General features: G+C 36.9%; 1 protein-coding gene across 1 annotated transcript in view; it reads left to right on the forward strand.

Annotated features, from left to right (window-relative positions):
* The first annotated feature begins 1,570 nt into the window (after positions 1-1,570).
* The window catches only part of cpne4b (copine IVb), a 42,696-nt gene continuing 17,104 nt past the window's right edge, over positions 1,571-27,162 (forward strand). The window contains exons 1-9 of the mRNA XM_082186735.1: positions 1,571-1,762; positions 4,735-4,925; positions 12,127-12,306; positions 13,306-13,377; positions 13,465-13,539; positions 15,076-15,159; positions 15,268-15,357; positions 24,394-24,492; positions 26,821-26,862. Coding sequence (XP_082042861.1) covers positions 4,755-4,925; positions 12,127-12,306; positions 13,306-13,377; positions 13,465-13,539; positions 15,076-15,159; positions 15,268-15,357; positions 24,394-24,492; positions 26,821-26,862 — 813 coding nt within the window. The 5' untranslated portion in view covers positions 1,571-1,762; positions 4,735-4,754. The remainder of the gene's footprint in view (positions 1,763-4,734; positions 4,926-12,126; positions 12,307-13,305; positions 13,378-13,464; positions 13,540-15,075; positions 15,160-15,267; positions 15,358-24,393; positions 24,493-26,820; positions 26,863-27,162) is intronic.

Here is a 27,162-nt window from a genome sequence, read left to right on the forward strand (position 1 = left end):
TCATACTAAGAAATAAATGGGACTTTTATGAACTTTACACTGAAAGGTTCTTTGGGGAACCCAAAAGGATTCTTCTATGGCATGCTTTGGAATCTTTATTTTGAAGAGTGTTGAATAGAATAGAATAGAATAGAATTATAGGCCTACTATATTATTATTGGCTATATAACTACTTTAGAATATAATTGAATGTGGTTATTAAATAGAACAGAAAATAAAATAATGAAATACAATAAAGTTTTTGATAAATTATTATATAAGCCTCTCAAATCATTTCATTTCAAACAAACGCATGGAATAGAACCAACAAACTCTAGTTTTGTGTGCAAGGAAATGAGAGGACATTAGATAGCCTATATCAAATCATCAAAGAAAGAAAGAAAGCGGTAACATTTTACAATAAGGTCTCATTTTTTAGTTAATGCAATAACCAACTAACAATAAAGTTAAATGTGTTAGTTCACAGTGCATTATCTAATATTAACAAATACAACTTTTGATCTTAATAGTGTATTGGTAAACGTTAAAATGAACATTTACTAAGATTAATAAAATTAGTTAATGTTAACTAATGTAGTTAGCTAATATTATCAAATTAAACATTATTTTAAAGTGAAACCAAGAAAGAAATGAGTGTGGACCACTGTGAGCCTCAATCGCCTGAATCAAAGCTCAAATTCAATCACCTGAATCAAAGACTAGAACATAATATTAAAAAATTAATAAAGCCATTGAAGAGAATGGATTTATAAGAATCTCAATTCATTCATTTTAAATAACTCAGAATAAAGAAATAAACTCAGAATAGAACTATTGTATTGAATGGATGAACAGAGGACACATAGAAATGTCAAAATATCACAACAAGAAAGAAAGAAAGAAAGAAAGAAAGAAAGAAAGAAAGAAAGAAAGAAAGAAAGAAAGAAAGAAAGAAAGAAAGAAAGAAAGAAAGAAAGAAAAAGAAAGAAAGAAAGAGACAGAGTGCCGAGTAGAATACCATGAACCTCAATCACAGCCTCGATTCAAGCTTATGATATTGAATAGAATAGAATAGAATAGAATAGAATAGAATAGAATAGAATAGAATAGAATAGAATAGAATAGAATAGAATAGAATGTCATTGATGCCTATTTTTATTTTTATGTTCATCTCATCCTGGGCCGTATCTGAGCCCCTTCACTCTGGATCCCTTATCTTTTTTAAAATATATTTTACACAGGAAAACAGACCTTTTGTTTCATTAAAAAAAGTTGAAAAAGCAATTAATCATGTAGGCCTACTCATGCTCATGTGGACAGACATGTTAAGACATCAGACATGCATGGGACTTGGGCCCCGAATCATTCCAATATTTCACAGCATTGATTAGCTAAGGCCCTGCTTGTATTCATCAAGATGCTGTACTTTTCACAAGATCTCACACCAATTGTAATTTACTGAACTAACCGCCAGAGTGCAGGATTTCACTGTTCGCACCCTGCACTTCCTCCCCACCTCTCACAGTGGAGGATTAAACAGTGAAGTTAACTGGAGTGCGCGCGCCTGCCCTGCTCTTATGTTGAGAGAGGAGACTGCGGGTCGGACTATCCATCATCTTTTTTAACGCTCAACCCGATGGAAATGCTTTTATCACCGTAGACAATCTGGACATGGAATCGGATGGAAAATGAGTCCAGTGCGCTAACTGCACTCAGACCGATCTTAATACTGAGGAACTTTTTCTGGCATCCCTTGGAATTTGTTCTTATATTTAAACAGTGGGTAAGTTTTATCCATTTTAAATCAAAACGCGCAAGAATTTGTGATGTTTTACGCATTGATGGAATAACCATTTTACCTCAAAGTTTAATGCATATGGCCAAATATATTGATGTATGGACACATTTTGCATTTTATGTATAGCCTACATAAGAAATATTAGTCTGTCAGTAGTGATTTTGTTTAAAAAAATTAAGTGCAGTTCAGACTTGTACTGTTCGAATCCCATTGAGGTAGAAAGAAGGCGCACTGAAAGGCTGAAATTCTTGAAAAAAAGAAATGATGGCATAAGTTGTTTGGAATACCATTTTATTATTATTAAAAAAAAAAGATAATGAGGGAATCAGTTTTTTTTATATTACACTTATATATGGGAAACGTTTGCCTAACAAATCAAAAGTTTGGTGTAATATATACTGTATGCTACACTGTATGCTACTGTATATGCTACTGTATTTATTTATATATGTAAGTATATATACTGTATTTATATATATAGCCTACACATATATATAGTGCTGTCAAATCGATTGATATCGATTGAATCGATGTTATGTATATTATATACACATACATATACACACATTTATATTTTATAAACACAAACTTTTATGTTAGATGCGATTAATCATTTTGACAGCCCTAACACACACACACACACACACACACACACACACACACACACACACACACACACACACACACACACACACACACACACACACACACACACACACACACACACACACATCATTTATTCCTAATCCACATAAAAACAGAGCACTTGGAGGCTTTGTCTGTTTATTTTGATCTCTACATTTTAGTAGTTGCGCAAGTTTTCCTCTGTCACTGCAGACAGAGATGAATCAATTATTTGAATAAAATCGTCTGCTAAATGAATAAATGCAAATATTTACATACTATATATAGCAAATCTGCAGCTGTTGTCCATTCACCTTTATAGCACAAATTAACACCATGAAAACTAGACCACTGGTGCACGTAAGGCTGTCCAGCAGCACAGCTCATATGAGTGCTTGATTATTCATCATATTTCAGGAAACCCCAGGATTATTTCAATACATGCAATGCAAACAGGCTACACGGGAGCATAACAGTGCCCGAACACCTGCACGGGGGCTATTCACACGCAGTCACCTCAATTCATCTGGCCAGGTGCATTCAAATACTGCATCAAAGTGGGACACGCTTAGGATTGCTTACTGTAAGAACTGTTAGAGGTTGCTAGCAATGGTTTTGACCATCTTGCAGGGCTAGAAGGCTCAGGAGGGTTTCAGCAGCCCGTAAAGGCACGTCGGCCTCTTTTATCTAAAAATAACAATAATGATAACAAAAATGTTGCTCTCAAAGGAAGCAGAGGGCATGAATAATTAAGTAACACACAGAGATACACGTTCTCTGTGGTGTGGTCTCAGAGTATTGGGGTCAGCTCCTCACTCATGTGTTCCAGGGAATCTCTCCCACGGGGACGACGCTGAGCTCATTCCACACGATGCTTGACTTAAGAACAATTTTCTTATAAAGCAGCATTATCAGAGTCTCTGACTTAACAAGTCACCCGTTTTCTGTTTTAATCAAAACACTTATCATGCTCGAACTTGTCCATTGTGTAGAACTTGTCCAAGTGTAACATGATTAATTCAAATTATTTCAAGGACTGCCTTCCTCTAGAGACTACAGTGTAGCTAAAAATGTTTTGTCAGCTAACCTATAAAACGTGCTTCATCTTAACATGACTGGATTTATCTGAGTTCAAAACTTTTATTTCATGTGACTGAATCAACCTGACTACATGAGGTGACACCAATGAAAGCATTTTTTAAGTGTCAGGTCAGATAGATATAGCTTCTTAAGTTAAGTGTATGGTGAATGAACGAAAAGTGGGGCAGTTTTGGTAGATTCAAAATGGTGCACTGATAAACAAGAAAAGAAGAAAGAAAAAAAAACACTCTCTTGCCCTCAGTTTTTTGTGATTCAACCATCGAAATAAATGTAAATATATTAAAAGTGTAATAATAATATTAAAATACTATTTCATGTAATTCCTATTTGGTAATTATAGACCTTTGAACACTGCATTAAGCATTACAATGCTTAAAATGCACCAAAAAAAAATCATTTATGAAGTATGTTTGCTGCAATTTAAGAACTACAGAAAATATTCTGCTGGAAAAGCATGTCACCTTCTCTTAATGTGGTCAAGGTGGCTTTTCGAAATTTGTAGCTGGTTCATTTTGATCAAAGTGCCAGGTCAGTCTCTGCATCACTGAGATGATTCATTATCTTGGTCTAGCTAGAAACTGTGTAAAACCAGCTACTACCAGAAGGATGACACGCACTGTAGGCTACAATATGTACACTATAAAGTTTGGGGTCGGTAAGATTTTATTTTATTTTTTAAATTGAAAGATGTCTCATGCTCATCAAAGCTGCATTTATTTGATAAAAAAAAATACAGTAAAAACTTTAGTATTGTGAACAATTATCATGATTTGAAAGAACAGTTTTTATTTTATTATGCTATAATTTATTTCTGTCACAACAGAAATTACTGTCACAACACTGAACACTTCATTTTAATATGCCGATTTGCTGCTCAGATAACATTTCTTAATATTATCAATGTTAAAAACAGTTGTGTTGCTTAATATTTGTATGAAAACCATGAGACCATTTTTTTATTTTTATTTGATGAATAGAAAGTTAAAAATAGCATTCATTTAAAATAAAAATTGTCTTTACTTTCACTTTTGATCAGTTTAATGCATCCTTGCTGAATACATTTTTTATAAAATGTATAAAAAAAAAAAGGAATAAAACAATTATAAAATGTATTTTAAAAACACTATAAACACACAGGTGATTATTATTATTATTATTATTATTATTATTATTTAAAGAGATTTATATGTATCCTCTAACGCTTTAGCTGAAAATTATATTTTCTTTCACAGCTTGAAAACAGGAACGGAAAATGAGTAACATCTATGAGTCCGCTGCCACCACGCTGGGCCTCTTCAACAGCCCATGTCTGACAAAAGTGGAGCTCCGTGTGGCCTGTAAAGGAATATCTGACCGGGATGCTCTGTCCAAGCCTGACCCCTGCGTCGTCCTCAAGATGCAGTCCCACGGACAGTGGTTTGAGGTGTGTTCTTTTTTTTAGGTTTTTTATGCCCTAGCACAAACAGTATGATGTTTTTCATGAAGGAACATCTCATTTTCACCTACACAAAAACACATTCTAGAGTGTGATTGTCATATGTGTGTTTGAATACCTTTTTTAACAGTTTACAATGACTTTTTTCATACATCAACTGTTTGTGTGTCAGGCAATCACACACTCCCTTTCTTCACATTGAAACTGTGTAGTGAAATATTTCAAAAAACTTCTGGTGTTATTGTAAAAGTTGCATACTTCAGTAACAGTCCTTTCACAAACACTAATCTGGACTGAACAGAAGCTACTTATAGAGTGCATGAGAACCAGCTCTTTGTGGAACCGTATGCACTTATGCATGTGTGTATGACTGTTAAAGGCTGATTAGTGTTCTGAGGCTGTAGTCTATGCTGTGATGTGAAAGTAATATTAAACAGCGCCGTTAGATCACAGAAAGCGTTCTAACTGTCACGCTGTCTTGTGCCTCGCTAACAAAAAACAAAGGCGAGGTTGTGCACTCCTGCAGTAATTCAAGTGAATTGGCATGTTATTTTTTGCTAGGTGTCTGCGAAAGGTTTCAGTTGCAGCACTTAACAGGTGTTTCTGACACATGGGGGTTTTGCTTGGCATAGTTAAGGGTATGATCCATAATTAATAAGGCAAAGCCATTTTATCTCCAGCTGTGAGCACTGAAGTTAAAAACAAAGTGATGTGTTTGAAAATATTTGAAGGCACAGTAGTCTCATGTAGAATGAGAATCTCATGTAACCTGTCAATAAAATATTCGGCTCATTCATAACCAAGTTTTTAGGACCATTACGGTTGTTTTCATTGTGACGTTACTTTTCGGGACAATTGAGCATTCCCCTGCATTCATTCCCACTACTGTGAAGCTCTCAGAGTTATATTCTGTTTTGGTCATGTTTCTTTGTGTTTTTGGTTCTGTCAATGTTTCCCTGCGTGCCCGTTAATTTGACACAGTTTCCTAGAGTGTCTGATTATTGTATTCAATTCATCTGTTGTCTAGTTAATTATCTCATTAGTTCCTATGTATTTATACTCCTTGCGTTCCTGCAGTCTTTGTCCTGTCTATGTCAATGTCGAGGTCTTTTTTGAAGTCCTTTTCTCTGAGTGATTGTCAATTAAAGACTGTTTCCTGATATATTCATCTTCGTGCGCTACTTATGTACAATAACCCGTGACAGAAGCAAAAATTTAATCTTGTTTTTATATTCTCATTGCCATAACGTGACAAAAAAAATATATTATTTAAAGAGATTCACAAAAATGAAAATTCTGTCATTTACTCACCCTCATGTTGATACAAACATGTGTATGGCTCTTTCTTCTGTAGAACAAAAGAGGATATTTTGAGGAATGTATTTGTGTAATTTTTTTGTCCATAAAATAAAAGTCAATAGTAACCAAAACTGCTTGGTTACAAACATTCTTCAAAATATCTTCTTTTGTGTTCCGAAGAAGAAAGAAAGAAAGTCTTACAGGTATAGAACAACTCGAAAGTGAGTAAATGATGACAGAATTAAAAAAAATTGGGGGTGAACTGTTCCTTGAAATTATACTATCCCTTAAAATTGAAAAATGCATACATCATGGTAGTGGGACACGTATACAAAGACTCAAAGATTTTGAAAAAAAGAATAATAATCACTTCCATTTATTAACTGTTCTTTATTAGTTCATAGGTGCAAGTAAATGCGAACTTAGCATAGTACAATAAAAACACAACAGTTTAAGTCCCCACAGACCTTCTTCAGTGTTAACCTTGCATCATATAGTCTAATACAAGTAATATTTCTAGGCTTTACTAAAAACCAACACATGTGTAATCAATTGGTCTAATACAAACAGGTTAATCAGTTGATTTGGAAAGCAGTTTACACATTAGCAGTTCCGTATAATCCATTTAATGGTTTTTTTTTTTTTTATGTTCTGAAAAGCAAAGTAAAGACCAGTTACAGGAAACAGTAAGTTGGAAAGTGGTAATAATAAGTTAAAGGGGACATATTATGACCCTTTTAACAAGATGTAAAAGAAGTCTCTGATGTCCCCAGAGTCCGATTGTGTATGTGAAGTTTTAGCTCAAAATACCCCACAGATCATTTTTCATACCATGTTAAAATTGTCACTTTTTGAGGGGGTGAGCAAAACCTGCAGATTTTGTATATTTCCCTTTAAATACAAATGAGCTGGTGCTCCCGGCCCCCTTTCAAGAAGTGTGCGGATCTTCAAAAGCTCATGCAACAACATAAAAGGACAATTTCACACACTGAAAAAAATGTCAGAAACTGTCAGTAGTGGTGTTCAGCCTTATATGTTTGAACTGGAGTCGGACAATGATGCTTACAGAGCCAGAGAAAATATGCTGCATGGAGATTGAACAGGTATAGTTTAGTTTAATTATGGTTATCATCTTGCTTTTATCCTCTATTAGTAAAAGCCTGTTGTAGCAGACCCCATCCGAATGATGGCCAAAACTTTGCTGATGAGTTTTATGAAGTTTTTTGCACATCACACAAAAGATGAAGAGTCCGTTTTCACTCCAGAAAATCACTGTAAGAGCTGAATAAAACACATCAAAAGAAGTGCGCATTAAAGTCTTATCCATAAACTCTCTTTCTCCCTTGTATTATTATCAACATACAAAGGGAATTAAACAAAAACACTCGTTACAACTAACAGTAAACAAATATATACAGACCGTGTGCCTTTTCGGGGGGTGCTTAATGAACTGGTAACCTTATTTCTGCAAAGCAACTCCGATGAACTGTAATAAAGTGTGTGCGTGCTCTCCCTTTCATTACTGCCGTAACCAGCATCGCTTTGGAGTCTGTAAGCTGGATCACGAACAGTTGCTACCGATCCATCCTTGAGTAGCCACTTTTAGTAACTGAGCAGTTACTATCAACTGTTACACAGTACCCTGTTCAGGTATTTATACCCTCTGCCTTAGTTTACCCCTTGTCTGGTGTTAGTCAGATTTAGATGTTGTGTGTTAGTATTTCTTGTACGATTTCTCAGTTTTTGGGTCTAATAAAGACTTTTGGGTTGTTACTCCTTCGTCCTCGTGTCGTGAGTGTTCTACACAGCACAGGGTGGGAATTATACCGCGGCCATGGCCGCCGTTGCCCTACACTTTGGCCTTCATGCCCCGTGAAAAAAAAATCATCGTACTGCCACAGTGGCCTGTGTGCCCTGGCCCTGTCCAAGTTCCATGTATAAAGCGCCAGTGCGGCATAGTGGGCTTGCTTTGAATTACAGCGAGCCACCCAAGTAGTCTCTGAACTTCAATTAGTTCGTGGATTCGCGCAGGTGCAGTGTAGGGCTGGGCGATATATCGATATAAAAAAAATTTGCGCTGTGATCCTTGCTCCCCGCGCCTCCTTTTCCACTCTGCGTGCGTGTTTAGAGCATGTTATGTTATGAGAGGCGAATCATGACTACTTCAGAAAACCCAGCACAATAGGAACTATCAGGCAGTGACATAAGTGTACGCTGAGATAAAGTTTTTCACCTCAGAAAAACTGACTTTCTTGTCCTGTCAGCCGTTATCCTGTACTCGTAGCGCACACTCTTCAATTGCACGCGCAAATGCATGCGACGGCGCGCGCGCTTGCCTCACTGATCAAGTGCAAAAGAAACTACGAGCATGCAACGCCGTTACGTTGTAAATTACACGAAATAAAAGTAATGCAGGTATGATTTTCATTCTATTCTATTCACCAGGAGCAGTTTCCATGTTTCATTAACAGTTGTTAATATTGTGTATTCACCATGGTAACTGTCCTTTCCATATTAACCCCAAAATGCCACTATTTTTTCTTTGTGTTATTTTTTATATTTTTAAATGACTGTAGTGGCTCATACCAGCATTGTATTAACAAAAACTAGTTTGGGACTGCTATTTAATAACTATATATATATGTATGTATGTATATATATATATAGGCAAATTATAACATGTTTACACAAAATTTGTTTATAGCCTATATTGAATGTAAACTTTGATAATCATAATTAATAACTCACATTCTCACATGATATAGAGGACTGAATGAATATTTTGAATGCTTTTATTGGCATTTGTGTTGTTTCTGAATGCTTTTAAGTTTTATTGGATTGTGGTGTTTCTGAATGCTTTTATTGGCATTTATGTTGTTTCTATTGTTGTGTGAGGGTGTATACCTTCTGGATGTAATGGCGCTCTCTCTCTCTCTCTCTCTCTCTCTCTCTCTCTCTCTCTCTCTCTCTCTCTCTCTCTCTCTCTCTCTCTCTCTCTCTCTCTCTCATTAAAAAAAAAAATGTTTTATTAAAAAAAGTCATAATCCATGTCTTATTCCAAATTAGGATGTTATGGTATCAATCTGAATGTGAAAACCATCGAATTGTACTCAATGGCCTTTGTGCCCTGTCATATATGGCCTTGGTGCCCCCCCAAAAAAAGAAAAGGTGGAGGCCAAATGGCCTTGCCCCTAAAATTACATAATTCCCACCCTGACACAGCATCCTGACAGTTTTATTGTCTTAATGTTACATTTAGAATTAAATATCATTAGGGCATATCCTACTATTCAAAAGTTTAGTTGGGGGTCAGTAAGACTTTTTTTAATGTTTTTGAAAGAAGTCAGAAATGCTGAATTTATTTGATCAGAAATACAGCAAAAACAGTATTGTGTACTGTAGTAATATTGTGAAATAGTATTATAATCTACAATAACCATTTTCTTTTGGCAAAAGAACCATCTTCACCATCTTAATGACAAAGCTGAATTTTCAGCCTCGTTACTCCAGTCTTTAGTGTCAAATTATCCTTCAGAAATCAATATAATGTGTCGATTTGTTGCGCAAGAAACCATTCTTATTATTATCAATGTTGAAAACAGTTGTGCTACTTAATATTTTTGTGAAAAGTTATTATAAAATTATTAGATGAATAGAATGTTCAAAAGATCAGCATTTTTAAAAAATATTTTTTAACAATATAAAAGTCTATATTGTCACTTTTGATCAATGTGTCCTTTCTGAATAAAAGTATTAATGTCTTTCAAAAATGTATTGACCCCAAACTTTTGATGTCACGGGTGCTGTGTATATAATCCACAAAGAGAATGTTTGACTCTGAATGAAGTCACTAAAAGTCTAAATGACCATGGTGGAGCCAGAGGGACAAGGGAGCCCGGCGGAGCCTGAGAGATGACAGACCATTGTGGAGCCTCGGAGACTTGATTCAAGGTGGAGCCGATGGGTCAAAAGCCCCTGGTAGATCCGTGCAGCTGGGCGGAATCTCTGGAGGTGCCAAGGGGCTAAAGGGAGACAGTGGAGACGAGGCTGAGGAACTGGATGGTTTTGGCAGAGGAGGAGGGAGACACAGGCTGGGCAGAACTATCCGCCACAGAGTCTTGGAGCTGGACAGAACCAGTGGCGAAAAATGAGACTTGGTGCTGGATGACAAAGAAGACTTGGTGCTTGATGGCGAAAAGAGACTTAACCAGTGGCGCAAAGATGACTTGGGACTGGACTGAACCAGCAGAGACAAAAATGACTTGGGACTGGGCAGAACCAGCAGAGATGAAGACGTCTTGGAACTGGACTGAACCAGCAGCGTGAAAGACAACTTGGAACTGGATTGAACCAGCAGAGACGAAGATGACTTGGGATTAGACAGAACCAGCAGAGACAAAGATGACTTGGGACTGGACTGAACCAGAAGAGACGAAGACGACTTGGGGCGGGACTGAACCACCAGAGATGAAGACGACTTGGAACTGGCCTGAATCAGAGGAAACAAATACGACTTGGAACTGGAGCGGAGAAGGTAGACCAGGATACACTATATCATCCATCTCCTTAAATAATTTTCCCTCAGCGACCCAGCTTATAGCATGCACATAAGCAACAGGAGTGTGGACGGGGCTCCAATCCATTCCGATATATGCCCTCGACGACAGACGCTGATGCCGGCTCATACCCCTGGACAGACTTCGCATTGGGCTCTGACTCCGGGATAAAAGTAGCCTCTGGCGTTCGCTCTGGCTCTTGCTTTGTGGTGGGCTCGGGCTCTGAGTCTGCAGTGGGCTCTGGCTTATGCTCCGTCCTGGGCCTTGCTGAAGGCTGGCTGGGCTCTGGGTCTGAAGTGGGGCTGGTGTTGTCCTCATCCGCAATACAAACAGTGTACGGAGAACCACACTTTACCAGCTCCCACTCCACAAATTGCAAAACTTCCTTGAGGACCTTCCATGGGCAGGCGTGACTTTAAATGCTTGTTGAGACCAGTCTTATAGAATACGTACAGCGAGCGGTCAGGATAGTGGATGAGGTGTGCAAGATCAAGAAAATCCCTTGTGTGATCCTTGAGGGAGCGATCCCCCACCTCCAGCAGGAGGAGGCGAACAGCAGTTATATCCATAGTTTTAAATACTTTTGCTGTTATAATCCAGTATGTGATCTTGGATTCTGTCAGTGGTGCTGTGCATACAGTATAATCCACAAAGAGAATGCATGATGCAGAATGAATGACAAAAGGTAGCCTACTTTTAATGAACACCAAGAACTAGAATACGACACAACAAACCATTAACGTTAACGCAAGACAATGAACAGAAGAAACAGAGGGCTTAAATACACAGAGGAAGATCATTAACGAAATAGGTGAGAACTAATTAGAAGAAACCATGACAACAACTGAATAAACGAAAACAGTGACAAGGAAAAGACTAAAGGACTAGAAAGTAAACAGAACAAGACAATGAAAAACCACTTTCTTATTGATGGCACATACATGGGATTAAGTATAATACTATTTTAAGCAGTTTGTTATAGTCTTAATGCCACCTGTCATAGCCTGTAACAAATTCAATTTGGACTTTTAAGTACAATAACCTATTTTGCACTTTAAGTTCAAAAAGTCATTCTGTGGTCCTGTTCAGCTAACATCCATTGACATTGACTTTAGATATGACTGAATGCGGACTGAATCGATTAAGGATATGAACCAGATTAAGTAAAATCCTTTTTCATCATTCAAACATCCAAACAATCAGCCTTTAGGACTTCATTGATCCCAGAGCGGAATATTTTTTGTTAAAAGCTCTGAACTAAATGCCTGAAATCTGTATTAAATCAAAACACCAGAGCTGGAATGTGACATTTGCCATGTTCTGATTGGTTCCAGGTGGATCGGACAGAGGTTATTCGCAGCAGCATCAGTCCGGTTTTCTCCAAAGTCTTCACAGTGGACTACTATTTTGAGGAAGTGCAGCGCCTCCGTTTTGAGCTCCATGACATCAGTAGCAACCATAATGGACTCAAAGAGGCTGACTTCCTGGGTGCCATGGAGTGTACGCTTGGACAGGTGAATGCATGAAGGAGCGTCAGAGTGCACACTTAACTGAAGCACAGTAGGGAAGATGAAAGCTTGTGAATGGAACGAGTGCGTGAGAGAGAGGATGAGTACATGAGAGGGATTGTGTGGATTCAAAAGGGTAGCAGAGAGCTGACGAGCGCATGAAGGTGCCTGGTGGGCAGATGGATTATTACTCCAAACTCTTTTTATCTAGTCTATTATAAAACAAGACTACAACCAGTGGTATATAAAGGAACATAAGAGGGTAAAGAGGACTTGAGTAAAGAAGAGTTCATGTGAGGACAAGAAACTACTGGATTTGGAGACGCTTCTTTCGTTTCTCGCTGTTAAAGTGATATGCTATTTATTGTAAAATAATTTTCAGTTGAAATCACTTACAGTGGACAAATAGTATATTAAATATATATATATATATATACAATATATTTGTTATGAGTTTAACTAAACAAGGTACATTTTAGGATCATTTTTGGTAACACTTTTTTTAAAGTGACGTAGTTACATGTTACTACATGTACTTACTATAGTAATAACAGTAAATGATGCATAATTACAAGTAACTAACCCTAAACCAAACCCTTAATTATTATTACTCAGTACTTACTTGAGTAACTACATTACCTTAAAATAAAGTGTAACCAAAGTTTGTTTCCAATACTTCTTATTGGTTAAGTGGTCTGAGTAAAGTGCACATTCTTATTAAATCTGAGTGGTCCTGCTCACTAGGTTACTAGATATTTACATTACTATTTAATATTACTAAAGCATGTGGATAAATAGCCTTGTTGGTGATTGTGGTGTAAATGTGTCATTCAAAATACAGTTAAAGCACCTGTGAAAAATCAATATGGAAAATTACCTCAGGTTTTTGGCCCTTATTTTTTACAGACGTTTCTTAGAGTTAGTTCATAATTTGTTCGAGTTTACGGCCTGGTTTTCTGTATAAGTGTATCTGCTTGCCTCATGTCCTCTCCTTTTCCTTCATAGATTGTATCACAGAGAAAACTATCCAAAGCTTTACTGAAGCAAGGAAATACATCTGGCAAATCATCTATTACAGTAAGATAGACATTTCACCCCCAATTATTTCACACTGCAAATTTGTGCTCTTTCGTAATCTGAACTATGACTTCTTTGAAATCACAGGTCACAGCTGAAGAGCTGTCTGGGAATGATGACTACGTGGAGCTCGCCTTCAGTGCCAAGAAACTGGATGACAAGGTGTGATCTCTGTAATAGCTCAACAGGCACTTTACAACTATATTGAGAAACAATCAGATAATGTTGGTCTTCACACTGTCCTTTACGGTTTTATCCCAATGGTTTATGAAAAGCCAAAATTCAAATGAAGCAATGCATTTGCTAATTTATTAAAACATACTGCTCCATAGCTGCCAACTTTTGAGTTTTGCTTGGAGTGAGATTTATGTTTTTGGGGGGGGGGGGGGGGGGGGGGGGGGGTGGGTTGTTTTTTATTTTATTTTTCAATAAAAAAAATTATTGCATCACAATAAGTGTATTGTGATTGTCAAAACATTTTAGTAACTAAACTGAATTTTATTAGGTTTAGCGACAACATGTTACAATGTTTACATGGTTCAATTTCTGGTAAGCTACGCTTTTTTATTATTTCAATTCAATTCAGTTATTGTGATTTGATTTAATATTGACTCATTTGGATAAATATTAGGTAGGCTATACACAAGATAGGCATTCATTTTTCTCAAGAAAAAAACAACTCACCTAATGCTGTAAACATACAGAGAGCCCTATCAGCTGGCAGTATTATTTAAGGTTAAAAAATAACACAAATGAAATATAATGCGTTTTTTTTATTATAATAACAACTTTATTTAATGATATAAGTAAAAATATAATAAATATGCAATATAGTACACATATTTAGCCAAATACTCTCTATAGCTCTTTTTTTCTAGGCAACTAACGTGCTATAGCCTATATTATGGTCATTAAATGGCTTTCCTGAGGTAAATGTTATGTGACATGATTGTTCTCCAGCTGTTTTATTGACACCTTTGTTTGATTGATTGGTCGATATTATGTATGAGGAATATACATTTCGGTAAGTTGTACTGTATCTTTCAACAGTGTTCATTCGTGTTTAAAGTTATTTACTATCAGCTAGAGATGATCGGTTCACGTGCCGCTAGGGATCTGTCGCGTCACATTTACAAGCGCCAAAACGGTATTTATTGTCTGAATTTCGTAATAAAAGTGACAGAATCTGAGAGCTGAGATTTTTTTAATATCATAAGTAACCTGCTCTGTCTAGTCTGTCGGTCTCCGTGTCCTCTTTGCTTCGCGATTTTTCTGTGCGTGAGAAAATGGATGTGTGGCGTGAGCGCGTGTGAAGAGTGTCAATTGCGTGAGTCTCACGGTGAATGCGTGAGAGTTGGCAGCTATGCTGCTCTTTTTAATGTGCCTTTTACAAAATGGCAAAAAGTCTAAATACACAGTGGACCATTCAAAAACAAGAAAGTATGTGCAATCTAATATAGACTCTGAATAGGAGAAAGTTATTACACAATAAATGTGCCTGGGATTGATGTATGAATCAATCAAAAATTCATTAAAGCTCAAGTGTCATTTCTGTGCTACTTGTGGCACCGAATAAAATTGCAAAAATAATGATTATAATTTAGATTTTCAGAAAGGCTTCTCGAACATGTATTTAATATTTGCAGATGTTACATTAACCTTAAAAATAAGAATGAGTTTGATTCTTTGTTTGTTTAGGACTTTTTTAGCAAGTCGGATCCATTTCTGGAAATCTTCAGAGTGAATGATGATGGAACAGAATCACTGGTGCACAGAACAGAAGTGAGATTGATAGAAAGACACATGCATCTGCAAACATGCATATTAAATACTTATTTAAGATATATAGTGTACATGTATTAACTGATCTCTGTATTTTTCTATTCGCAGACCATTATGAACAATCTAAGTCCTGTCTGGAAATCATTCAAAGTTTCTTTAAACACACTCTGCAGTGGAGACCAAGAGCGGGAGTTAAAGGTAGGACAGTTATTTCGACTAGATCCACTAATAATTTATTACATTATTATGCATACTGTTATGATAACTAGACATGCTATTTGAGATATTTCTGACATAAAGCAGTGAATCATCTAATCAAAAGATAAACACACTCTATACAAGGCTTTTATGTCAGTGTAGTTAAAAAAAAAAAAAATGTTGCTCTTTATTCTGGTCTCAGCGTGACCATTTGGTCACATTAGATTAGAATCATCTTGGCAGATTTATGTAATGGCAGTCCTATCCATTCTTCCTCACCACTGCAGCTGACATCTTTCATAGTGAGCTAATTATTGAGCAGGGAAATGGAGCCCGGCTGTTTGGAGGGTCCTGACAGTTGGCTGAGAGGAGCAGACATAGTGGAACCAGTGACAGAAATTGATGTTAATGCCCTTTAGTCCATTCAAGCCCATACCGTCCTTCTGGGTTTGAGAACTTTCTGTCCCTGGGTCCAGTTGTATAAAAGAACATAGGGCTCTATGGAGAGCAAGAAGCTGTGTTATTCACCAGACAAGATTGATTTGGGATCAGAAAGTGAGATTAGACTCAAAGCCAGCCATGGCTCATCTGTAAGGGCAGGTGGTGCAGTGCCCTGCCAAAAAACTCATCCAAAACATAGACCTCAATATGAATTGAATCAATAATAAATTGTAAATGTGTTCAGCATTCTGTAACATATATTTTTGGGATTTTCTAGACTAATTTAAGTCATAAAGTGAGCAGGATATATTAAAATTAGGCGCATGTATGATACTTAGCGTGACAGAGGGTGCCTGTGTCCACCCCAGCTCTACAGTGCCCCACAATTTTCCAATGTAAATCTGTGGTGAAAAATGAGAACCATGGGGCAGATTTTAGACTGCCCCGTTTATTTTCACTTTAACTTAAGTAAACCTTGCTCCAGACCAAGATGATATCAATCTGCTTCAGAAGTGTATATTAGTCTGCATCAAGTCAGTAACTAGTTGGTATGTCTTTTCTTCTTATCAAATTAATAAAAATTTAAACATGCTAATGTGAAGAACCTTTATATAGTTCAGTTATGTTTGTTTTATGTTTGTTCTGACGTCTAAATTAATGGTAATATTTCTGTAAATAAATATATTTATTGTTCAAAAGTTTGGAGTAATTTAAATTTTTTTTACTGAAAGATCATGTGACCCAAAGACTAGATTATAGCTACTGAAAATCCAGCTTTGCCATCACAGGAATAGATTACATTTTAAAATATATTAAAATAGAAAACATTTATTTAAAATTGTATCAATAGTTCACAATATTAATTTAAAGTGTTTTTTAGACGGCAGCTATCACCCTGTAGCCCAAGACAGGTTGCCCACATAAGCTAAGCAGGGTTGAGCCTGGTTAGTACCTGGATAGGAGACCTCCTGGGAAAACTAGCTTGCTGCTGGAAGAGGTGTTAGTGAGGCCAGCAGGGGGTGCTAACCCTGTGGTCTGTGTGGGTCCTAATCCCCCAGTTTAGTGATGGGGACACTATACTGTCAAAAAGTGTTAAAATGTTAAACCGAGGTCCTGACTCTCTGTGGTCATTAAAAATCCCAGAATGTCCTTTCGAAAAAGAGTAGGGGTTTAACCCCGGCATCCTGGCCAAATTTGCCTCCTGATCATCCCCATATATACTGACTGGCTTCATTACGTCTCCTTTCCACCAATAATCCGGTGTGTGTTGGGCGTTATGGCACAATATGGCTACCGTCGCATGATCCAGTTGGATGCCGCAGATTGGTGGTGGTTGAGGAGATTCCTCCTTCCATATGTAAAGTGCTTTGAGTACCCAGAAAAGCGCCATATAAATGTAACAAATTATTATTACAATTAATTATTATTATTATCAAATAAATGCAGCCGTGGTGACCATAAAATACTTTTAAAAAAGAAAACATACCTACCCCAGACTTTTAAACAGTAGTGTAATTGTGAGATTAAGCATTTATATTTATATTAATATTTATTAAATATTTATTACAATTAAAACACAGCTTCTGTACTGAAAGCACACTTTTATAGTAATGCTCCAAAATTGTATTGAACAAACCTAACGTGTCAAGCTCTAGGTTTTTATAATGTATGAAAGGGGATTGAAAGGTTCAAACCACAGCATTACAGTTTTTCTGAATTGCTAAAACACATTTCTCGGAACCATCACCCACCTTCTCAAAACCTTAAACACAAAACCAAATCTTGAAACTACATTCAGAGAACCTCTGACTCTTCTGGCAAAATCAAACTCAAAGTCATTTTATCTGTGCTCAAAATCAAACAATGCTTTCAGATCATCACATCAGTCAATATATAAACACTACAGATCATTCATTAGAAACTACATTAAAAAAAGGAGAACACAGAATCCAAAGCATGTTACAGAAAAAAGGTATATTGGAACAAAGTAAACAAATCCTGCAATTACTTAAAAAAGTATAATAATGACAACTTACAGTAGTAAGGTGAATATATCGTATACTGTATACACTGCAAATATAGTACTGTACTGAATTTTGTATACTGTTGAATGTCTGTATATTCAGCACTTGCATACTATGAAAATACAGTGACCCAACTGCAAAAGTCAAAAACGTTACAGCAAAAAAATCGAAAATGAAAAGCATGTTATAGTACACTCAGAAGAGTTGTGCAACTGCAAAATCAAGGTCAGTGAGAGAGATTCATTCTGTTTCTGCATCATGTCTTCATGTTGAGTCCGGCCTGAGGACTTTGTCCACATCACAGACAATGTCATCTCTGCAGGCAAAGGGAAAAACCCTAAAGCAGATCCAGCCTTGACAACATTCTTGCTCTTTCTCATCCTCATCCTCTTCCTCCTCGTCCACCTCCTCTTACTCATACTCTTCCTCCTCTCCCTTTTATATTGTTTCCATCCATTGTTAGTATCAACATTCAGTGCAACAATTTGTGTCAGTTTTGGCTCTCTGAACTGACTTGTGTTATGTACAGTTGGTTTGGTCACTTCATTAGAAATAAGTGTGAACAATTTTGAGTCATTGTGTGTAAACGATGACAACTGTGTTGCAGTTGTGTTTAACTTTTGTCTGCCTGTGTTTAGTGTTTTGAAACATAAGTGCATCACAGTGTGAAATGTGTTTTAGTGAGTAAGAAAGTGTTTAGAGTTTTGCAAAAAGAGTGCATGAGATTTGCAAACAGTGTTTTAACTACCTTGAACTTGTTTAAAGTTTTGCAGAAAGAGTGATTTATTCGGCAAATTGGTTTAGGCTATTGAGAATTTGGTTCAGAGAATGGGATTTAGAGTTTCAGCAATTCAGAAAAACTGTAAAATCAGTGTGCAGATTTTTACTGTTTTTTACTAAATATAGTGGTATATACTGTATTACATGTATTTAGGGTTTCATTGTCGGGAACGCCTCTGCGTGATTGCTTCTGAAGCATGTGTGTCAAATAGTCCAACGGGGAGACGGAACGTCACGGGTGGGTGACGTCATTAGGATACGTACCTAAAACTTTTAAGCTGGCTATGATTAAACCGCTTGTAAAAAAACGCAACTTGATCCTACAGAATTAGTCAATTACAGGCCGATCTCGAATCTACCTTTTCTGTCAAAGATACTAGAAAATGCAGTATCCTCACAACCATGTTCCTTTTTAGAAAGAAATGATATCTGTGAGGATTTCCAGTCAGGGTTTAGACCGTACCATAGTACTGAGACAGCTCTCATCAGAGTCACAAAAGATTTGCTCTTATCATCCGATCATGGTTGTATCTCTCTATTAGTGTTACTCGATCTTAGTGCTGCATTTGACACTATTGACCACAACATTCTTTTAAATAGACTTGAAAATTATGTTGGCATTAGTGGAATTGCATTAGCATGGTTTAAATCATACTTATCTGACCGTTATCAGTTTGTAGCAGTAAATGAAGAGATGTCTTATCGATCACAAGTTCAGTATGGCGTACCACAAGGCTCAGTACTAGACCATTGCTGTCCACTTTGTACATGCTACCCTTGGGAGATATCATTAGGAAGCATGGCATTAGTTTTCCCTGTTAAGCTGATGATACTCAGCTCTATATTTCTTCACGCCCTGACGAAACTTACCCATTCACAAAATTAACGGAATGCATAGCTGATATAAAAAAACTGTATGACTAGTAATTTCCTACTACTTAACTCTGAAAAAACAGAGATTCTAATTATTGGACAAAACACTTCCTCACGTAATAACCTGTCTAACAATTGATGGTTGCTCTGTCAAACCTTCGTCGTCGGTTAGGAGCCTGGGTGTGCTCTTTGATACCAATCTTTCGTTTGAAAGTCACGTTTATCTGTAAAACCGCATTTTTTCATCTTAAAAATCTAAATGACGTCATATGCTCTCAATGACAAATCCGGAACAATTAGTTAATGTGTTCATGACATCAAGGCTGGATTATTGTAATGCTCTACTGGGTGGTTGCCCTACACGCTTAATAAACAAACTACAGCTGGTCCAAAATGCAGCAGCTAGAGTTCTTACTAGAACCAGGAAGTATGATCATATTAGCCCGGTTCTATCAACACTGCATTGGCTCCCTATTAAACATTGTATACATTTTTAAATATTGCTGATTTCTTACAAAGCACTAAATGCTTTAGTTCCCCAGTACTTGAGCGAGCTCTTAACGCATTATAGTCCTTCACGTCTATTGCGATCTCAAAATTCTGGCCAGTTGATAATACTTAGAATGTCAAAATCGACTGCAGGCAGTTGATCCTTTTCCTATTTAGCAAAACTTTGGAACAGTCTTCCTAACATTGTCCGGAAAGCAGACACACTCTGTCATTTCAAATCTAGACTAAAAATCTCTTTGACCTAGCATACACATAACACATTATAAACTTATAATTCAATGTTAGGCTGCATAGATTAGGTCAGCCGGAACCGGGAACACTCCCCATAAATCCTGATGTACTTGTTACATCATAAGAAGAATGGCGTCTATGCTAATATTAGTCTCTCTGTTTATCCCGGGGTTTACCGCAGTCCGCCGGATCCAGGCCCCCTTCTCCTTCCTTTTACCTCTGTATAGATAAAACGTTGTCAAAATAGTTCCGGTTCACATGGCTACTCGGAAGCGATAAATAATTCTGTATTATACATTTTTGAGGCCAGAAAAGTAATTTGTTTAGGTCAATTTGTAAAGAAAGACTACATGACTGCGCACATATGTATTCAAAAGCGCATACCTATAGACTAAACACGTAAAACTGTGCAAAAGTCTTAGGCATGTTAATATCCCCCCCCCCCAAAAAATGGTTTTAAGTCAGTTATTTATATCTTTTGCTGTAGTGTGTCAGTAGGAAATATCAGTTTACATTTCCAAACATTCTTTTTGCCATTAATTGTAATAATCCAGTGAGATTTGTGTATGCACAAGGAGTCTGACAACAGCCGGTATGATCTGATCTCACCATCATCGAGTCCGTCTGTGATTACATGAAGAAACAGAAAAAACTGAGACAGACTAAATCCAGAAGAACTGCGGGAACGTCTCCAAGATGCTTGAAGAAACCTTCAAGCCTAAGAACCTAGGTGCTTGCGTTCTCGAGTCACCAGGCACTGTTGTTGTGCGAGTGAGCGGGCCGAAGCGCGTTTAAGGTTTTCTGTTAGAATGGTGTCGTGTAAGCGGCCCCTAAGTTAATAACTAACGATCTTTGCAACGGAAGTGAATCGATCAAAACTAACTTTAGCTGGACAATAACTTTATTCTAGAGCTGCTGTAAAGCCAAAACAATCTCTGTTACTTTAATTTCCTATTATCACTGTAAAGCTGCTTTGAAACAGTACATATTGACATATGAAGGTGGCTTGACTTGACTTGACTTTTATTCTTTCCTGGTTGTGACGTCACCAGCCTGTGACGTTTCCTCTCACCATTGGACTACTTGACACACGTGCTTCAGACGCAATCACGCAGAGGCGTTCCCAAAGCGGCATTGACGCAGCATCTTGTTCTCTTCTCAGGGAACTATGGTTACAGTCGTAACCTGATACATTTTGTTTGCTTATTAACTCATGAATGCTCCAAAATGGGGAGTTTTCATGAGTAAATAAGCAAACATTCCCTCTCTTCTCTTTCTCTCTCTGTCACATACACTTATTCAGACCTCAGAGTCAGCACTGCAGGTGTAAGATACTCATTGGTATGCCAATGCAGAAGGGGGGTTAGGAGAGCTGTATTGTAATAATCTGGCTCTAAAGATGCTTCTCTTTGTATTCTCATAACGGAGTTTAGATGAGATTTAGTCTGCCGCACCACACTGAGATTCTGCACAAAAGCTGCACAATAGATACAGGCCAAGAAAAATACAGAGAGAGCAAAATTAAGAGCTGATGTCTCAATATGTTTATTTGAGAACTGAATCCCTTGATCAGCTCCACGTTGGCACATTACATTTCTGCTCTCAGCTTAACATGAAAATAACCACTACTTACAGCAAATTAACTAATACTTTAAATGCTTGGAAACAAGCCACTTTGAATTAAGTCTTTGGCAATTATATCAAGTGGCTGAATGAGCAGTTGTGCTGTGCAATGTTCACTTAAAGTTGGTTAAAATACATTTTCAATATAATACTCAAACATTGTTGATTTGAGTCCAAAAATTTGTAGGTGATATTGAACAGTCAAGGACATGTATTCAGTTATTTTAGGTGACATGTCCCTGAATAAACATTAACTGGTTTGTTTAATATTCATGCCTCTGCAGTGAAAACACATTTTGAATTCAGATTCACTGAGTTACGGAGCCACTGCAGTTACATTTTATTCATGTAATGAGATTTATCAATAGATTTATAAGACAGTGCAGTTAATGCGTCATGTTATACTGAAACAAGCTCACAATCACTCTGCTGTTTGTCCTTTTTTTTATGCAGATTTTGACACAGTCATTTATCATTTAAGCACTTTATTAAATCTTTGACAAATATTGATGCAACTGCCCAAAGGCAACAACATTTTTCAATAATAATTTAAAATCTAGTCTGTATGCTTTTTCCTCACTATAGACTTTATTATGTTGTTAGAGCTTTGATCGATTAAAAAATGTGTTTTACTTGCACATTTGGAATCTATAAAGGTAACACTTTATTTTACAGTGACTTTGTTACATATGTTATATGTAGTTACTATAGTAATAACAGTAAATTATGCATAATTAAATGCAACTAAACCTTAACCAAACCTTAATCCTACCCTAACCCTATAGTAAGTACATGTTGTTAATTAATATTACTCTGTACTTAAATATATAATTACACTGTAACAATGACACCTTAAAATAATAGTGATACCTCAATTAATAATATGCTCTAAGAAAAACATTTTATTTTAGACTAATATTGCAGATTATTGCAGACTAATATGTTATTTTATTAACATTATATAAAAATATTTCATTTTAGTTTAGTTTAGTTTAGTTTAGTTTAGTTTAGTTTAGTTTAGTTTAGTTTAGTTTAGTTTTAGTTTAGTTTAGTTTAGTCTGGAGCCCAGGGTAAATGAAACACACCATCGCTTCATCTGTCTTTTGGGGATGTTTTCAAACTTTATATTGAGAAGAGATGCAGGTGTGAGTTTTGCATGTTGAGTTATTGCTGGTTCTCGCTTCTTCAGCTGAAAAGTCAACCACAGCATCTCGGTATTAATATTTTAAATGGCCTTCAAATTTTGATTACCACCCGCTTATGTCCCAGCATCAATGATTCATTAACAGCAATGCTACAGTGTGCTGTCTTCCTGCCACTCCTGCCACACACCAACACTCACAATGACACATATACACAACGCATGGCTGTTATACTGTATTTTTAAACCAACAACATGACAAATGATATTAAAATTCAAGAAGTGTTATGAGAACAAGATGACCTGTTGCAGTTTGTCTGTACATCTGTCTGTACACTATCACAATCCTTTATTATAGATCTTGAAACTTTAGAGTCTTCAGCTTGTTCCAGATTCAGCACCGACTAGATAAAAGATCTTCTAAATGAACTGTGACATTTCAGTCTCACTATAGCAAGAAAAGCTGATGCTGTTTTCATTTTGCTACATTTGTGATGTTATTAATTATCTCAGCATTTAGTTCTTGGACACACTGTTTACTTTGTGTGCATATTTACACTCTGTACAATCTATCATTTCTGAGACAATGCTATTTTTGCTCCTTGAAGCAACTCTAGAATTAAAAACAAATGTTTGCAAATGAATGCGTATGAGAAGGTTTGTGGAGGTTAAAAGTTGAAATTCTCATAGTTGGTATTGTTTAGCTGAACTGTGTTTTACTTTTATCCCTTCATAATCCTAGTAGATTAGATCTTCAGATATAATTTTACTCTTGTGCATCTGATGACTTTCCATATCCCCATAATGTCTAGATTTTTTTTCTTACTCAAACACTACACAACCATTTTTTCCCCCAGTATTTTTTTCAATAAAATATCTAGAAAAAAAATATTGGATAGTAAGACTTAATAATTATTAGTTCACACTACATTTAGCTTTAAACAAGAAAAAAACGAATTGCCAGTTGGGTAAGAAGAACAAACGTAGGCTCAATATCGCAGGTGCATCATAAGAAGAATATTGCATACGTTTTTGTGCATGTGTGTATGTGTATGTGTGTGTGTGTGCGTGCGTGCGTGTGTGCATGCGTGCGCGCTCATGCGCGCGTGTGTGACCTTTAGTACTGTTATAGGAAACTACTCAGCACAGGATATTTATCACAGTTCTCTAGGGACTGACGTTGCACACATTCATGCACAAAGTTAAAATTATTAATATATTTATTTACCCCATAAAACATGTGGATCAGCATCTTATAAATGTAGGATAATGGTGGTTTCTGTGTTTCAAAAAGCAGTTATATTTGAATAAACTCGGCTCAGCCTTATCATAAACATCATGTTTATCATAAACTTGATGTATATTGTCAATTCTATGTGATTAGCTTTTTTACACTTTTGTTTCTTGTTGTAGTGTACAGTATGGGACTGGGATTCTAATGGAAAACATGACTTCATAGGAGAATTTCAAACCACCTTCAAGGAGATGAAGTCAGCCATGGATGGGAAGCAGGTAAAATAAACATACACACACAGTCACAAAATTATCCTTCTTCCAAAATTCTCTTATCAACACAATAATTCAATAATTCAACGCAATACAATTGTTCAACAAGTCAAGTCAAGACAAGTCACCTTTATTTATATAGCGCTTTTTACAATACATATTGTATCAAAGCAGCTTCAAAGTGATAACATGAAAATAATACAACAAAGTTTGTTTCTAGAATAAAATTGTGTCATCGTCCACCTTAAGTAAGGCAGATCAATAAAATTGTTGAATATTAAACATAAACAAATAACATGACTTTTTAACTGTTTCATAGAATTATTTAGAATTATGAATTATGCCTTTTTATAGGAGTATCCCCATTGCATTAGCAGGGAAACACTACTAGGATTCAACTAGGGGGAGGGAGGGAGGGAGGGGGCAAGGATATTATACATTTTTTAAAGCACTGAATATACCCTGAAGCACATGGAACTGAGTAAGAGCAATAGCATGCATTCTTCATAACTCCAGCTTATGGATATGTGCAAAGAACAAAGCCTTTATTAATAAAAACTCATATCACATAATCTAGACTGGAGCTTGCCCATGGGTATGTGAAAGGCTGTACAATTTCAAAGAGCCAGACCAGATTCTGTGGTCTCATGAAGCCGAAATTGAACCTTTGAGCCTCAATGCTAAGCACCCTAGAACACACTAGCGACTGCATATCTACAGGCTACCACTCTGAACACTTAGCAAAACGTTCACAACCATCCTAATGCCCTCTTAACACCTTTAACAACCACATAGCAACACTCTGGCAACCAATGAAAACTTAGCAACTGTATAGCAATGAGCTAACAACCACTCTGAACACCATAGCAACCACATAGCAACACTCTGGCAACCAACCAGAACACACTAGCAACTGCATAGCAATAGGGTAAGTAACAACCACATAGCAACATTCTAGCAACCAACCAGAACACCTAGCAACAGCATAGCAACAGGCTAACAACAACTTTGAACACCTTAGCAACATCCTGGCAACCAACCAGGGGTGCGTTTCCCATACAACGATGTAATTCACTGATTAACCATAGTACGATGGATCGTTGGAGAAACTAACCAATTAGTCCCGAAACTGTACTGAATGTTAGGTTGGTTATTGTGCCCAAGAGCATGATCTAATTAAGTCCATATTCCATTTAACAAGAGACTGTGCTTCTAACCACAGCTCGAGAGTGTGTACAGTTCCAACCACGTAAGTTTGCAATGCTGTTTGCAAATGTTCGTTGGAAGTATAATTTTAGGAAACGCCAAATCGTTGAACTATGTTGGTAACGACGGAACTTGCGACCATAGTTGGCTAACTATGCTTTCGGGAAACGCACCCCAGAATAGCTTAGCAACTGCATAGCAATGGGCTAACAACAACATAGCAACACACTGGCAACCAACCATAACACCCTAGTAACTGCATAGCAACAGACCACTCTGAACATCTTAGCAACACCCTGGCATGACAGCAAGCTTTGCACAGGCAAGCACCACTCACATTTCTTTTTGTTCTCTATTAGAATAATTAAGCAACATATCAGTTTTCCCCCCGTTTGACTCAGCCTTGGTGAGCATAAGAGACTTCTTTCAAATTTTTTTATATTTTTTTTTTATGTTTCCAGACTTTTTAACAAGTACATATATATAATTAAATACAACCACCATAACTAGATAGTTCTATACTGGAGTCAATCCACTATACCACCTGATCGTATGGTGTATACTCAAACACACACACACACACACACACACACACACACACACACACACACTTACTCTGCTCCGTCGCTTCTCTCATTTGAAATCTATTACCGGCTGTGCTGATTAGTAGTTAATGTGTGGCTTTAAATTCCATTAACTTCATATTCACAGTCATCCCCTTGAATGCTCAGAGGAGCAAAGTCGACAGGCTTCAACATACGCTTCTCGTTGCATTTGTTAATCAGTGGAATACCTCTTCCGCCAGCGTGTGCTGATTGCACTGCTAGCGGGGTTCACAAATAGGTGCTTCGTTTTCAATGGGAAACTCTGATGCTTTCAGTCTCTAGGGGTGGAAGAAAACGTCCCGCATGCTCTTCAGTGAGAATACCTGATTTGAGATCTTTAGAACAGGCTGAGATAATTGTGCTTGGATCGATCATTTTAAATAACTCATGGATTTGAGACCGATATCTTTGGATTGTTTGCATCACTAGGTTTTCACTGAGCTATTGTATTCACACTAGAAATGTAAATTAAATGAAGAACTGTTTGGCTGGGATAGAAATATCTCTTTTTTTGTCCTGACAGGCATTATCACAAGAGAAACTACCAACTGATCTTGGCCAAAAGGTGACTTATTAACACTGACATGCGTGTGAAAGTCTTGCCAGCACTGCTAGCTTACAGCCAATCACTCTCATACTTTCTGAAAGCTCAACTACAGACACTATGTTATACTGAGTCTTTAAGACATTCGCCTGTCAATGTGTCTCTCAGGCTTTGGGCATCTTCCTCTCATATAGATATATCACATACACACCTCAGACCAGATGAAAGACTTGCAAGCTCAGGATAGATTCATGTGGCTCAATGGAGTTCACTGCAGAGTTGAATGAGTGGCATAGTGCTGTAGTGTTATTTTACTGTAAC

Source organism: Leuciscus leuciscus, assembly GCF_965113295.1.
Source record: "Leuciscus leuciscus genome assembly, chromosome: 12".
Classification (NCBI taxonomy): Eukaryota; Metazoa; Chordata; class Actinopteri; order Cypriniformes; family Leuciscidae; genus Leuciscus; species Leuciscus leuciscus.